Here is a 15,659-nt window from a genome sequence, read left to right as displayed (position 1 = left end):
AGGAAATGAGACTATACTATCACCTCGAGTATCACCTCAAGATGCCTGCCTAGAGAGGACAAAAATCCGCGTTAATTCCCTAACTGATCATACTTCCAATGATACTTTTGGAGATATGATTGAATTTCTATCATTTGATCAAAATCTTACTCTATAGTGAGGCTGATGATCAAACAAAACCTTTACTGACTGATGCAATCTCAACCCAGTTTTCTTTTGTCTTTAATTTTCTACCATTTACCCTATACTATTTTGTTTTTCTTCAGCATGCTCTTTTGGGAAAGGTATCTTTAATATTTTGCATGTGTCTTACCTCATTTGATTGTAAAAGTTTTTGACCTACAGTGTCCCGTAACGCTGACTAGGTGTGTAGAATGAGCCTAATAAATTGTTGGACGAGAGTGTCTCAGTAGTTCTCTCAGGCACTGAGTTAGTCAGTTTTCAGCGCAGCAACAAGCAACCCCAGATTTGTGATGACTGATAGCATTGACTTCCACCTGCGCATTGTAGCTGTGCTCAGCTGCTCCCGCGGCACTTGTGTGTTTCAGGCTCAAGTCTGTTGCTTATGAAGCCCAAGTTGAAGGATCACTGTGTCCTTGCGATGTAACCTTCTCTTGGTGGAGTCCAGGAGCACCAGAAGGCCAACAGAAACACCGCTTAAAAGTCCCTGCTGATAATGAGGGCTGGACGCTGGGGTACCCCCATTAAGCTGCTGCATGGGACGCCTGCATCTCAGATTGAAGTGCTGAGTCAGGTTGTTGCTCCACTTCCACCCTGGTTCTGCAAACGCACCCTGTGAGGTAGCAGATGGAGAGTGTGAAAGAGTTCTAGGCTCCTGGCTTCAGCCTGGCCCAGCCTTGGCTATTGGAGGCACTGGGGGAGCGAACCAGTGGATGGAAGATCACTTGCTTGCTCGCTTGCTTGCTCTCTGACTTTCAATATAGATAAGAATAAATGATCTTTCAAGGGAAAAAAAGTCGTTTCAGACAAGGGACAATGCAAGATATACCAAATTCAAAGAGTTGGAAATAGCTTTTCCTGTGGGATGAGGAATGAGAAAGTAGATACTTATCTCATATAAAATAAAATATTAAAGGAAGTTTTAAGTATGAAACAAACATCTGGTTCAGAGGAGGACTTTGGGTGCAAGAAAGATTTAATGACAACTCAATTTTTTTTTAACAGAAGTACTGTCAGCATTATCAGATAGAAGGAGGCAGCATTTTATAGTTAAAAATGTGGGTTCAGGAATCAGTCTGAAGCTGGCCCTTACTAACTGTAGACTGGAGCAAGGCACACATCACAGCTACAAAATCCAATTGCCACTATCGATCTGCTGCTTTACATTCGAAATCTATCTTTTTGTTGTTGCTGTTGTTTTGTCAGCTGAGAAAGGGTCAATTAGGCTTGTCAGGAGTGGGATTTGAACCCACGTCTGTAGGGGAGACTGCGACCTGAATGCAGCGGCTTAGACCACTCACCCATCCTTTGTTGTTGTTGTTGTTTTAAAAGATTTATTTTTATTTTTAGTTTTATTGGAAAGACAGGTATACAGAGAAGAAGAGAGACAGAGAGGATGATCTTTCATCTGTTGATTTACTCCCCAAGCATCCGCAATGACTGGAGCCTCTTCCGCATCTCCCTCGTGGGTGCAGGGCCTCAAAGCTTTGGGCCGTCCTCAACTGCTTTTTCAGATTACAAGCAGGGAGCTGGATGGGAAGTGAAGCTGCCGGGATTAGAACCAGCGCCCATATGGGATCCCGGCTTGTTCAAGGCGAGGACTTTATCCACTAGGCCACACCGCCGGGCCCAGGCCAGTTATTGTTAAACTTTGTCAGTGGCAGGTCTCAGAGGGACACTGGAGAAGGAAGGGGGTATTTCTTCTTGATTCTAATGTGCTCTGTGCCACTGGCTCTTGTGGCATGCAAGGACTAGTGGGACATTGAGTGGCACTCAACCCTTCCTGAGTTGTGGCAGTAACACTCCCACATGCAGTTGCTTAGTGAATTATGGCATCTCCCCATTGTGGGTACCTTCCCCTGCCACCCGGAAGTACACCTTCCCAGCAAGTGCCACTGGCATGAGATCTCCCTGATAGATGACCTGCCCAGCATCTCAAAGTGGTTTTCTTCGTGGATTCTGCTGGCATGGTACCTTACTAAGCTATTCAAGCCATCTACCACCGCATCTTTTCCACAAGATGTAGAGCTCATCCTTGGTGGGTTCAGCCCTACAGCTAGTGGCTTCTCCCTGTCTTGTTGTATCCCCTTCCCTGAGTGGTTAATCACCAGGATACTGAACTGTCCCCAGACAATCTTGTGGTTTCTGTCCTCTCACTGGACTCTGATGTCCCAGTGTTATGAGCAGCAGTGACTTTCTGTCAGGATTGTATTGAGAATGAAATGGACGGTGCCTGCCACGTGTTGAGAACAGTGTCTCTCAGAGAAGAAGCACTGCGGCTGCGAGTGATGTTGATACTGCCATCATTATCATTGTCACTAGCACTGGCCTCCGAGTGACATTTCTCCTTTTGACCCACAGGATGTTTCGCCTTAATTCACTTGCTGTGTTGGCAGAACTGGCTGTGGGCTCTCGATGGTACCATGGGGCATCTCAGCCTACTCAGGTCAGGAGAAGACTAATGATGGTGGCTTTCCTGGGTGCATCTGCGGTGACTGCGAGTACTGGGCTTTTGTGGAAGAGGTGAGTCTTGCTTGATCCTCTCCTTCCATTGTGCAGTTTGATTCTTCCAGTTGTCATCATTGTTAGGAAGGAATTAATTTCTGGCTCAACTTTGTTTTGAAATTTCTTGCCCAAGTCATTTGGGATTGATACTGTTTATTCTGTGAATTAAGATGTTTCCAGTAATTCAGCTTTTTATTTTTTTATTATTTTTTTAAAGATTTATTTTTATTATTTTGTTTAGAGAGGAGAGGCAGAGAGGAAGATCTTCCGTCCGATGATTCACTCCCCAAGTGAGCGCAACGGCCGATGCTATGCCAATCTGAAGCCAGGAGCCTCTTCTGGGTCTCCCACGCGGGTGCAGGGTCCCAAAGCTTTGGGCCGTCCTCGACTGCTTTCCCGGGCCATAGGCAGGGAGCTGGATGGGAAGCAGGGCTGCCGGGATAGAACCAGCGCCCATATGGGATCCCGGGTGTGCAAGCGAGGACCTTAACCACTTATGCCACCGCGCCGGGCCCTAATTCAGCTTTTATGCCAAGGCAAGAGAAGGAAAACCTTGTGGTTCAGGGTATGAACGTTTTTGATAATGATACAGGGATATCAGTAGAAGCTTTAGAAAATGTTTACTGTGACTTCAGAATTTGGTGATCCTCTGAAATTAGTCAATGAACCTTAATAAACTGTTTATGTTACCTGATAAATTTTCTTTCAGTTATTGAAACTTCACTGAGGGAAGAGAGCAATGAGCCCCAGTCCTCTGTTTCATAAATGCCTAGGCACTGTGCCATCCCCTGCCTTGGGTTTGTTGTTGTTGTTTTGATTTGTTTTTCAGTTTTGTCTGTGTGTGTGAGAGAGAGAGAGAGAGAGAGAGAGAGAATGGGGAATGGGGAACGGGGCAGAGGAAAAGAAAACTCCCATGCCTGAGTTTACTTGCATCTATGTTGCAGACCCAAAAGAAGCTCCTGGCTTTTAGTTTCTGATTGGCCCAGCTTCAGCTGTTTTGGACACCTGAGGAATAAACTAGTAGATGGAAGATCTTTCTTTATCTGATTCTCTTTATAAATTTACCTTTCTAACAAAAATAAATAAATCTTTAAAAAGAAAGGAAAAGAATTAGTCATTGGTGTAAATATGGGCATGTTTCTAGGCCCTCCTTTGTTTTACTAATCTTTCTTTAGGCCAGTGCAATGTGTCTTGATTATTATGGTTTTATAGTAAGTCTTAAATAAGTATTTAAGTCCTCCAATGTTCAGATTCTTCTTTCTCAATCTGTTAGATTCCTACATTTCCATGGAAATTTCATAATCAGCCTATCAGTTTCTAAGAGGAGCCTGGTGGGGCTTTGAATGGAACTTTGAATTTGTATTTTAAACATATAAAATAAGATGGAAAAAATGTTTGTATTAAGCCTTTTTTTCCTCAAATTTCTCATTTTTCTTTTTTTAATTATTATTATCATTTTATGATACAGTTCCATAGGCCTTGGGATTTCCCTTACTCCCACTCCAAGTCCCCTCCCCCCACTGAAATTCCCTTATATTATTACTATAGTATAGTTCTTCATAAACAGTCATATGTCCATCATTGTGAGCATGGACAATGGCAGAGAGTCTAGCATTTGTCAAGATATAATTAACAGTTTCATTGGGAGTCCATCTTTGGAAGTAGAGATGCCCACTACATTGTATCCTCACGTCTGAATATGATAGTCTCCATTACATAGTTACTATACATTCCCTTAAATGAAAAGCCATAATACAAAATCAACAACAAGAAAAATATATATAAATTTACAATGCCATGAATTTCTCAAGAGGTTTTGGTAGTTCAACAGTCCTGAATTGCGTCGATCCCACCACTCCAATCGCAATGAAATCTCTCTAGAGTTTACTAGCTGCTATGATCCACCTTTGAGTCTCCATCAGCCAGATAATCACTGCCAACGCTTGGTTGAAGTAGTTAATCAATTTGTTCTGTCCTCCATCCTCTGCCATGGTGCTAGGTGTCCTCTGGAGACTCCAGTGTACTGCTATATCCTCCATGTGTATCTGGATATGCTGTCCACTGCTCTGAGGAGGTCCAGCCCTGACACATACACTCCACAGTCAGACGATGGAACCTACAGTTTTCTCCATGGTTGGGGTTCTGAGTCCAGCAGTTCAATTGGTAGGGAATTGCTAAAGAAACCTAACCTGAGGCCATCCCAAACCTGATTCTTGTGTGTGTTTGCCAGTACGGGATCCGACAGAGTCCATTACCCAAATCAGCCTATGCACACACTGGTAGTTGCAATTGCTGGATCAGTTCTGTCTCCATCAGGATCTCTCCTAATATCAGATCTTGTGCACACCGGTGGGTCCATGGGCCAGCCCTAGTTATTCCACGTCCTGTCCCACAGGAACAGTGGCCTTTCCTGATTGGCTCTCACCCATTCCGGTTTTTGTTGTTGGGTGTTATAGCCTAGCCAAGTCTGGTCTGCACCCAGACACAGCTCACACATGGCTCTGCATGGGCAGAGACCTAACCTGGCCCATCCTACACCCACCCTAGTTCTCATGAGCACCAGTGGGTGCTGAAGTCTAGCTCAGTCTGGCACATTCTAAACCCAGCTTATACCCATGCCAAGGAATCCTACAGCTATATCCAGACCAGACCACAGCATCCACCCTGGCCCTCATGCTCACCAATGGGAATCACACCCCGGCCAGGGTGTTTACTCTGCTCTCCAACCAGACCTGTTCCCAACCACAGATCGTGCACATGCCAGTGGATGCTCTGACCCAGCCTGGCATATCCCCCATCTGTCTTAGCCTTTGCCTTTGGATGCTGCAGTTTGACCTGACCTAGCCAGCCCCCAGTCCCAACTCTCGCTGGTGGGTGCTGCAACCTGGCCCTGTTCAGTCTTCCATCCCTGGCTCATGTAAAGCAGTAGATGTGATACTCTAACCCAGCATGACCTATATTCAGCCTGATTTCTGCACTTGCCAGTGGGCTAAAGTTTGCTTGGGCCTGCCCGGTCTGCCCCCTTCCAATACCAGCTCACACAATTGCCAGTTGACGGGGCTACCTTGCCTATCTTGCCTGACCCCTAGGTCTGGACCTCGAGCTCCCCCAGTAGGAGCTAGGACCCTGTAGGGGAGTTTCCCAGGTTGCTCCACTTGACTCACTGCAGACCCAGATCTCACATGCACCAGCAAATGCTAGGCCCTTGTCTGGCATAGCCTACCCTTCCATCTTGGGCATTGTATGAGCTGGTGGATGTTGCGGGCTGACCTGCCTTACATCCTGTGTTAGGATGCATGTGCAGGTGCTGCAGCTTGGACCTGCCCAGCCTATTTCCAGCCCCAGTACCTGTGTTGGCGGATTCCATGTTCACACCTAGTTCAGCTCATCACCACCCCAACTCTTGAGCTAACCAATAGTACTTGTATTTGCCAGGGGTGGACCCACTTAGCCCCGGCAGAATCTACCCCTGGGCCTGGTTCTTTCACATGCTGGTTAGTGTCTTGGCTCAGTGTAATGTGACCTGTCCCCTATTCCAACACTTAATCAGGTACTGAGATTTAGAGCTGCTAGACAGGCCCCCAGCCATAGTTTTCATTTGGGGTGGAATGTAGCTATCAGGGGTGTTGTGCTAACAAACCCATCTCTGTGGGCTGGTGAATCAGTCTGACCCATACAGATGTTCCAGTCTATCCCCTCCAAGCCACCAGGTCTCAGTTCCCTTGCTTTCCTGCAAATACAATGGTCCTGTTTTTGGTGTCCCTCAGGATTCATTCCTTACCTACATGTACAGTAGTTATCCATGGATGTCCCTAGGTAGTAATTCGTCACCCCCAAGTCCCTAGAGCTCATCGACGGGCAGCCAGCAGACGGAGCCCAGTACTGATAGGCACTCTGGCTACCCTAGCCAAGATGACCCGAGCCACTCCAAAGCAGCCAGGATAGGCCACGCCCCCTCAACCAGCCAGAAGTGGCTGATGGGGTGTGGGGTCCTGTTTGCGCACCCAGCCCTCCAAGCTTGAGCCAAGATGGCCCCAAGCTGCTCCAGAGTTCAACTAGATACCTTAACTAGGTACCTTAGCCAGGCTAAGCCTATATTAAGCCTTCCTATATTAAGCCTTTTAGTATATGAATATGGTATACTTCATTTATTTAAGTGCGTTGAAGTTTCTTTCAGAAATATTTTGTGATTTTCAATGTGAAAATCTTGTACTTACACTGGTAAAATTTTTCATAGAAACATTGTTGAGATATAACTAATTAATAGTTATCTAATTAAGTGTATATCTAATTAAGTGTACAGTGATTCATTGTTTTTAGTGTTTTCACAAGATTGTATACCCATCACTACATGTTTTTGTCACAGATTCTAATTTTGTGAGTGTTCAGACTCATAAATATCCTGAGTACCAGGATTTTAGCCTCATGAAAATTGTGAGTCTTAGGCCTACCTCCCCAACCTTGTCCTCTCTTCCTTTGATTGCTATAAAGCAGGATGGAGCAGACATTTCTATAAAGAACCAGAAAGCAAATATTTTATACTTTGTAGATAATAAACTTTATGTCACTATGTCAATTGTGCAGAAGCATGGCTAGATTCCAGTAAAACTTTATGAATACTGAAATTTGAATTTCATGAATTTTTAAAATATTGCAAAATATTATTCTCTTGATTCTTTCCCACCATTTGAAACTGTAGTAATCATTCTTAGCTTGAGGCTGCACAAAAATAAGAGGCTACATTTGAGCCGTAGACCACAGTTTGCAATTCTCTGCTCTAAAACTTTGCAGCGTACATGTTTATTATAATTTATCTTTATTATCATCAAATAATATTTAATTTCATTTACCTAATAACTTATCACTGCCCGTATATGTAAGAACTTTGCAGGTCAGGAGTTTGGCCTTGTTATTAGATTAGACTAGTTAAAGTGCCTCATTGAACATCTACTTATTCTGTTGAACCATACTTTTACCACTGAAATTAATCTGATATTCTTATTGAAAATCAGTCGTTGATAACTGTGTGCCCACCACACTGACCTTTGTTTTTTTATTTTTTTCTGCTGTTGTCTTTTAGGTTTTGTATCTGTATTGCTATAAACTTCTTTGTACACATGCAATGTTGTTCCTGTTGTGTCTGGTTTTTCAGGGCTGGGGAATGTCTAGCCTGCAGGTGATGGAAGGCTAGTAGAATGGTTCTCTCTGGCTTTGCCACGACAGCTGCAAGCAGGACTCAAAATTCAATACGTCTATGGCAGACTAATTTTTAAGTTGATGATTTTTTGTGGCCTGCAAATGATGTTGTAAATACCCAAATAGACATTGGCAAAAAGTTTCTGCACCCTTACTAGATATCCCATGGTATATAATAAAGTGTGGCCAGTCTACTGCACATAAGCGTTAGGAGGGTCACAGACACTGGCCCTTAATTTGTGGGATTGTGTGATATTTGTCTTTTTGTGAGTGACATATTCTATTTCATAGAATATGTTCAAGTTTCATCCCTATTGTAATATATGACAAGATTTCCTTCCTTTTAGTGCTGAAAACATCGTATTTGTATGCCACATTTTTTTCAGGTGGCTTTCCATCAGCGCATTCCATGTTTGAGCCATTGTGATTAGTGCAGCTGTGAGCAAGGGTGTGTAAATCTCTCTTGGCCATCCAGTTTTCAGTTATTTTGGATATACACCCAGAAATGGCTTTATTGGGTCTTGTGATGAGGGACTTTTCATTTAGATATTGTGACAGGTTTTTTTTTTAAAAGATTTATTCTATTATTTTTATTGGAAAGGCAGATATACAGAGAGGAGAGACAGAGAGGAAGATCTTCCGTCCAATGATTCACTCCCCAAGTGAGCGCAACAGTCGATGCTATGCCGATCCGAAGCCAGGAGCCTCTTCCGGGTCTCCCGCACGGGTGCAGGGTCCCAAAGCTTTGGGCCATCCTCGACTGCTTTCCCAGGCCACGGGCAGGGAGCTGGAAGGGAAGCGGGGCTGCCGGGATTAGAACCGGTGCCCATATGGGATCCCGGAGCAGTCAAGGCGAGGACCTTAACCACTGTGCCACCGCGCCGGGCCCGATATTGTGACAGTTTTCACTGCTGTTGCTCTTTCTAAGTCCTCTTTTTGGGTGCTTGTTTTTGTTTGTTTTAAGATTTATTTTATTTTTGTTGGAAAGTAACATATACAGAAAGGAGGAAGATCTTCCATCTGATAATTCACTCCCGAAGCGACCACAATGGCCGGTGCTGAGCCAATCCGAAGCCAGTAGCCAGGAGATTCTTCCAGGTCTCCCACTCAAGTGTAGGGTCCCAAGATCTTGGGCCGTCCTCAACTGCTTTCCTAGGCCACAAACAGGGAGCTGGATGGGAAGTGAGGCTGTCAGGACACAAACAAGCACCCATAAGGGATCCCAGTGTGTGCAAGGTGAGGACTTTAGCAGCTGGGCTGCCGCACTGGGCCTAGGTGCTTGCTTGTTTAATGAAATGGACCATTGTAACTAACCTAGGTTTGCGTTTTTGTTTTGTTTTTGTTTTTATTTATATCCAGAGCTCATGCTGAGTCTCCACAATATGTTAACAACCTGAAGAGTGAAATTGGTGATAAAGGGAAGAATAAAGATGAAGGAGAAGCTTTCAACCATGAGAACAAGGCTGCAGATAATTCTCTTGAGTCTTATCCAGAAGAAAAAAAGAAGAAACGTTGTGGATTCAGAGACAGAAAAGTATGGAACACAGTTATATAAGCCAATCAGAACTATATCCTAAAGTATAAGGCTGTAATTCAAAATTATTGTCAAGTGTTTCAGATGATTTATTCGTATTTACAGTTTGTTTACCTCTTGACTATTTGTGATGTTCTAAGCCAAATAGTCCTGAATGTGAAGTTAAAAAGAGTGGTTAAGAGGATCTGGTGTTACTAGTAAACAAGATAAACATATTCTTTAACCCTCTTAATTCAGCTACCAAAGGCAGTTCTTGTTTTCTCTATCCTCCTTATGCTATTCATGTAGTCATATGTTGAATCTTTGTAGTGTATTTGGTTTTTTATGTCATGCAGTAGACAGAATAAAATCTCTTTGGAAACATCCTTTCTAGAAAACTAAGTAACATTAATGACAGTTTACACTTCAAATGACAGAATTTTACATAAGCAACACAATCTGCTGTTAATATGCAGCTTTACTTCAGAAAAATTTCCACTCCGGTGTAATAATGCCTGCATGCCTCTGAGTTCAGTAGCCTTGAGTGATAAGTAGTCAAAAGGATGCGTTTCTTAGACACTTTGCTTATTAAGTGTAAAACTAAAGGGATTGCCTTCAGTTGCTAAACTATACCTAATAATGCAGCAAGATCATTTTCATTATACAAGCATGTGTGTTTGTGCCTTTTCCGGATGTACAAGGAGCGCCCCTTTGGGGAATTCAGAGCTTCTTTCTGGGTTTTTCCATCCAGTTGAAGTTATTAGATGTGTCTTCTCAATTCCCAAACCCATTTGTTTGAGGTGAATTTTAACAAAATTGTACAGCACAAGTTAAAAATCCTAGTTTCTCTGGTATATGTTTGTTTATTCTTTTGCTTTCAATAGATTCAAGAAAGCTTTATCTTGTATTGTCATTTTCATTCATAGTCACATTTTCCATTTTACAAAGTAGAGATAAAATGATCCAAAATAAGCTCTTATTTGAGGGCCTATTTCGATTTTGTACTACTGCCTCCTATTAAAAAAAGACCATGTCTCATACATCACAGGTACAAATGAGAGTTATCAGTATGATATTTGTAAGTTTTAATCCCTATATTATAAAACCTATCTCCTCTGTCTGTAATAATCTTTACTTCTTCAAGGATTATCATCCAGTTGCCATTATGCTCCCCCAATAACTTTTCCATCACTTATTTCCATTGCTTCCATGCTTGTTCTGTCACTCTGTTGATTCTTTTCCTTAGTTTATATAGGCCTGTTAAATATTCCAATTAATTTTTAAAATAATGAATTTTTAATGTCTTATGTTTATTTAAACACATATCTAGTGTCCTATATGTGTTCAAGAATTTAATTCATGTTTCAATAAGACTATTGTCTCTTAAAATGCATTAAAGTATCTTTATGGAGCAGGCCTTTGGTCCAGCTCTTATATGCCACCCAGAGCATCCATATCCCATATGGATTGTATTGCCTGGGTTAAAGTCTCATTTCTTAGTAGATGTCAGCTTCTTACTAATGTGCAAGCAGAAAGGCAGCAGGTCACGGCCTAAGTACTTAAGTCCCTCCCATTCACAGGGGGATACCTTGATTAAGTTTCTGGCTTCAGCCTGGTCCCGTCCAGACTGTTAGGGTATTTTAGAAACAAACCAGTGAGTTGATGATCTGTGTATGTGTGTTGGTATGTGTATACCAAATAATTTTTTTAATTGTAAAAATTAAAAGATAAGCCTTTCACTTGAAAAAGTCTATTTCTTGACCAATTGGTTATTTTACTGTAAAGAAATGCACAATAAATTGTATATCCAAATTAATGAAAGTGACACATTTCTGGGCACTGCTGATGGTGGCCTCTGCATTCCTCCCCATTGTAAACCTCCCCGGGCTCGCTTCTGGCCCTGCTTGTGGAAGTTCTGTGAGAGGGAGAGACAAAAGGCTGAGGAAGTAGTTGAACTGTGTATTTCCTCATGCTTTCTTCCTCTAGTACTTTCCCTTCCATTGCCTTCTCATCTGGTTGCCTGTATGCCTTTATGCATCGATATTCTCACTTTACATTTAGACGTTCTGTGCTCGTTTTTTTATATGCTCTTGATTTTTATATGACATTTTAAATATTCAAGGGAGAATAAAGGGCAAAAGCAAAATAATGAAAATTTATCTACTTACCATTTTTGTCATTTCAATATTTTGCTATATTCAGAGTTTTTAGAGAAAAATGAAAAATATATTGCATGCTTCCTCATCCCTAAACCAATTTCTCTCCCTTACTCTTTTAGAAGTAAATGTGTCCTAAATTTTATCATTTCTGTAATGAAGTGATATTTTTCTGTATTTGTTTTAATTTAAACTAAAAACTTCTCAAGTGCAAAGGGTTGAATCATTTGTACTGTTTAGTTCATAGCATACTATTGGTAGGCTGTGCTTGCTTTTTTACATTTCGTTTTACTCTGTGTTTTAGTTTTTAAATGCATTTTCACGTACTTTAAAAGGCAGACCATCAGAAATAGAAAAAAAAAATCTTCTATCCACTAGTTTAATCCCCACGTGCTTGTAACATCTAGGGTTGGGCCATACCAAAGCCAGGAGCCAGAAACTATAGTTAGGCTGTTATGTGGGCAGCAGAGGCAGAAACACCTGTACCATCATCTGTTGCCTCCCAGATGCATTAGCAGGAAGCTGGATAGGAAGTGGAGCAGCCAAGACTCAGCTGAGACTAATCACTCCAGTATAGGATGTGGGCGTTGCAAATGACAGCTCAACTCATTTCACAAAAAATGCTCACTCCTGTTATGCTATTTTTAAATTTTTATTTTATTGTCCTTTCTGAAATTGAAGTCTTGAATTTTAGAAAATTCTCACATATTGTTTCAATATTGCTTTATCCTTTTCTTGCATTTTGGAGATTGTTAATAATTCACATATCTTAAATGTGTCTTAACTGTTCTTTCATTGTTCTTTTTTCATTAGGCCTTTTTGCTACAAAATTAATTCTTCAATTACTGTTTCATGGTTGTCATTTCATTTTCTGCACATGTATTTTAGAATTATGCCACAGCTGGATGAAAAGTGGACCTGCTGGGACTTGAACAGGCTCCCACAGGGGATTCCAGTATCACAGGCCACGGCTTTACCTTCTAATCACAGTGCTGTGTCTCCCCACTCGTTGACTTTGTTCTCTCGCCTACTGAGCCTCTTTGTTCTGAGCTCTAAGAGTTCTTCTATTCCTAGATCCATTTCTGCAGTTGCATGATGCTGAAGATTAAGCAACTGAGCTTGACAACATTTGGGCAAAGATATGGGACACAGCTGGAGCTGATTCCACTTGTTACTGAGGTGTAAAATTTCAGACGAGCATTTTCTCCAGGAAGCTGCTGGCTAAAACTTCCTTATTTGTTTTTTGTGATCCAGGAAGCAGCTGGCTAAAACTTCCTTATTTGTTTTTTGTGATCCAGAGAACTTCTGCCCTAGTGTCATGTTTTATTCAGTGAACTTGACTCTTGGTTCGTGCTTCACATAAGCACATTTGCCCTTCGTCCCATTGCTACGAATCCTAGTCTGCTTTGGCTCTTTTAGCCCACCATGCTTCAACTTTATTTTTCCCTACTGTAATGTGCTTATTTAGTCCCAGGTCCAGAGAGGATTATCTTGCTTTGAACTAGTTATGCTTTTTAAATTTCCTCATGTTGTAGTTTACCAATAATTCTCTTTCTTTTTCTCCCTGTCTCTTTGTCTCTGGCACAGAGCCTTAAAGAGAATAACCGCAGTTGACGGGAGGTCTCACTGTCATTTCTGTGCTTTTTAGATAGAAAGTTGCTCTTTGGGTTGGGAAAGCCATTTACAAAAAAATATATCTGCTTGTTAGACTCTTGCTCAGTAAAGATCTCCTAGTTCATCATTTTTATATTTCTTGTAGCTTTCCCTGCAGTGTTGTTCCTATGCTGTCAAACTGCTGGAAGCTGCATTTAATGACCGCTTTATTTTAAAAAGGCAGATTTTTTTGTTCAATACAACTGTAGTAGCTTTAAATTTGATAGGAAAATATAAGTATTAAAACAAAGTAAGTCATATATAGCAGCAATTTAAGCTAAGAAAATTGGTTAAGTCATTTATTACACAAAAAACAAAATGACAAGGAAGCTAACATAACTGTGACCGTGAACCTTGGTTTCTCCTTTTATCCATCGTGCTGGCATTGACTACTTTTCCATTCAGTAGGAGTGATTCAGCTTCTTGTCGGTCTGGCATCTAGAGCCTCCCTTAGGGCTGCTTCTCCCCTCCCCGTGTGCTGGAATGGTAAGGACTAGACCTTGGGAGCTGTATATCAGCTGCCGTCAGCTTCAGCACCTGCAGAAATTTATGGCTCCCTGTCTGCAATCGGCATGGTATGTTAGTGAGAAATCAACTTGCTTTTGTTGGAGCTGTTGTATTTTGGGACATCTTTGTGATACCATTTTAACCTTTTAAAAAAAAGACCAAAAATAAAGACCACAGAGCTTTCTATATTATAAATATATGTTGAAGAATATTTCAATGATCTAATAAAGTGTATAGAAATTCCAAGAACAGGGCCCGGCGCGGTGGCGCAAGTGGTTAAAAGTCCTCGCCTTGCACGCCCGGGATCCCATATGGGCGCCGGTTCTAATCCCGGCAGCCCCGCTTCCCTTCCAGCTCCCTGCCTGTGGCCTGGGAAAGCAGTCGAGGACGGCCCAAAGCTTTGGGACCCTGCACCCGCGTGGGAGACCCAGAAGAGGCTCCTGGCTTCGGATCGGCATAGCATCTGGCCTGTTGCGCTCACTTGGGGAGTGAATCATCGGACAGAAGATCTTCCTCTCTGTCTCTCCTCTCTGTATATCCGCCTTTCCAATGAAAAAATAATAAAAAATAAATCTTTAAAAAAAAAAAAAGAAATTCCAAGAGCATATTTTACAATCAGTAAGATAGTGTAAGAGAGAGTAATATATTCTTTTAGAATGTTAGCATAGGAAACTAAGTTACTAAATACCAGTGAAACTAGTATCCTAGAAGTTGGAACGTCAAAAAACTTTTAAGAGGTCATCCTATGAAAGGCGATCATTATTATAGACAAATGAGATAGAAAAAGAAAAAAAGGAGCCTTTAACAAGAAAGATAACTGTTTGCTTACAGATCAGGATGTGAGTTACTTCTTTTAAAAAAAATTATTCATTTTTAATACAAAATCAGATATGCAGAGCTGAGGAGAGACAGAGAGAAAAATCTTCCATCAAACAATTCACTCCCCAAGTGACCGCAATGGCCGGTGCTGTGCCAATCCCGGCACGTTTAAGGCAAGGACTTTAGCCGCTAGGCCACGCTACTGAGCCTGAGTTACTTCTTGATAGATTTATTTCTAAAATCTTTCTGCCAATCCTGAATCCAGTCTTCATGCAAAGCCTGGGCATTTGGGTGGGCACTATGCCAAAATTGAGCCATAGAGCTGGGATTAGGACTTAGGGACAGTATCTTCTTCTACTTTTTTTTTTTTTTGCCATAGAAAGAACTTATCTCCTAACCCCTGAACCCAGACTTGTTCTGCTATTTGTCATCATACAGACTGTCTGATTGTTCAAAAAATAATTTTTACCGTGAAGTAAAACACATATGCACGAAACCAGCAAATAATTACTCCATTTCATTCCTTTTTATTACCCTACTGCTCATCCCTAGACATATCGTTTAATTTCACCTGTTTTGTTTTAATCTTGTGTCATTTAAATCTCTTAATCTATAGGTAACAGAACTCAGGACTCTTAGCCTGTGGATTATCCTAGGATCTAGATTTTATTGATGTTTATTGCCTTGATATATTTTCTAGATAGTTCCTTATAAGATGCTCTTTGTTATTGGCTATTTCACTATATAAAATTCAGGTACAGGAGAAATTTTTTCACCAAAATATCACATGATTGGTATGGCATTTGGTATGTTTCATGCACAAAGTGAGGGTTTGTGCGTCAGATAGGGAAATGAGCTATTATGTCAACCTGAGAAACATTTAGCTAAAGGAATGCCACATTTGATTTTGCTCCTCTTTTTTTAAGACTTATTTTTATTGCAAAGTTAGATATACAAAGAGGAGGAGAGACAGAGAGGAAGCTCTTCCGTCCGATGTTTCACTCCCCAAGTGAGCGCAACGACTGATGCTATGCCCATCCAAAGCCAGGAGCCAGGAACAACTTCTGGGTATCCCATGTGGGTGCAGAGTCCCAAGGCTTTGGGCTATCCTTAATTGCTTTCCCAGGCCA

At 41.6% G+C, this 15,659-nt stretch overlaps 1 protein-coding gene across 3 annotated transcripts in view; it reads left to right on the top strand.

Annotated features, from left to right (window-relative positions):
* Window positions 1-15,659, top strand: part of MICU1 (mitochondrial calcium uptake 1) — a 137,414-nt gene that overhangs the window by 20,058 nt on the left and 101,697 nt on the right. For 2 of the 3 annotated variants that reach the window (XM_040975925.1, XM_040975924.1), the window contains exons 2-3: window positions 2,542-2,703; window positions 9,241-9,415. In XM_040975925.1, coding sequence (XP_040831859.1) covers window positions 2,543-2,703; window positions 9,241-9,415 — 336 coding nt within the window. In that variant the 5' untranslated portion in view covers window position 2,542. The remainder of the gene's footprint in view (window positions 1-2,541; window positions 2,704-9,240; window positions 9,416-15,659) is intronic. The other variant, XM_040975926.1, reaches the window with a different exon arrangement.

Source organism: Ochotona curzoniae, unplaced genomic scaffold (assembly GCF_017591425.1).
Source record: "Ochotona curzoniae isolate NIBS_2020 unplaced genomic scaffold, NIBS_Ocur_1.0 contig_2692, whole genome shotgun sequence".
NCBI classification, from domain to species: Eukaryota; Metazoa; Chordata; class Mammalia; order Lagomorpha; family Ochotonidae; genus Ochotona; species Ochotona curzoniae.
The sequence above is the reverse complement of the archived record's forward strand: the minus strand, read 5'-3'. Positions and strand labels throughout refer to the sequence as shown.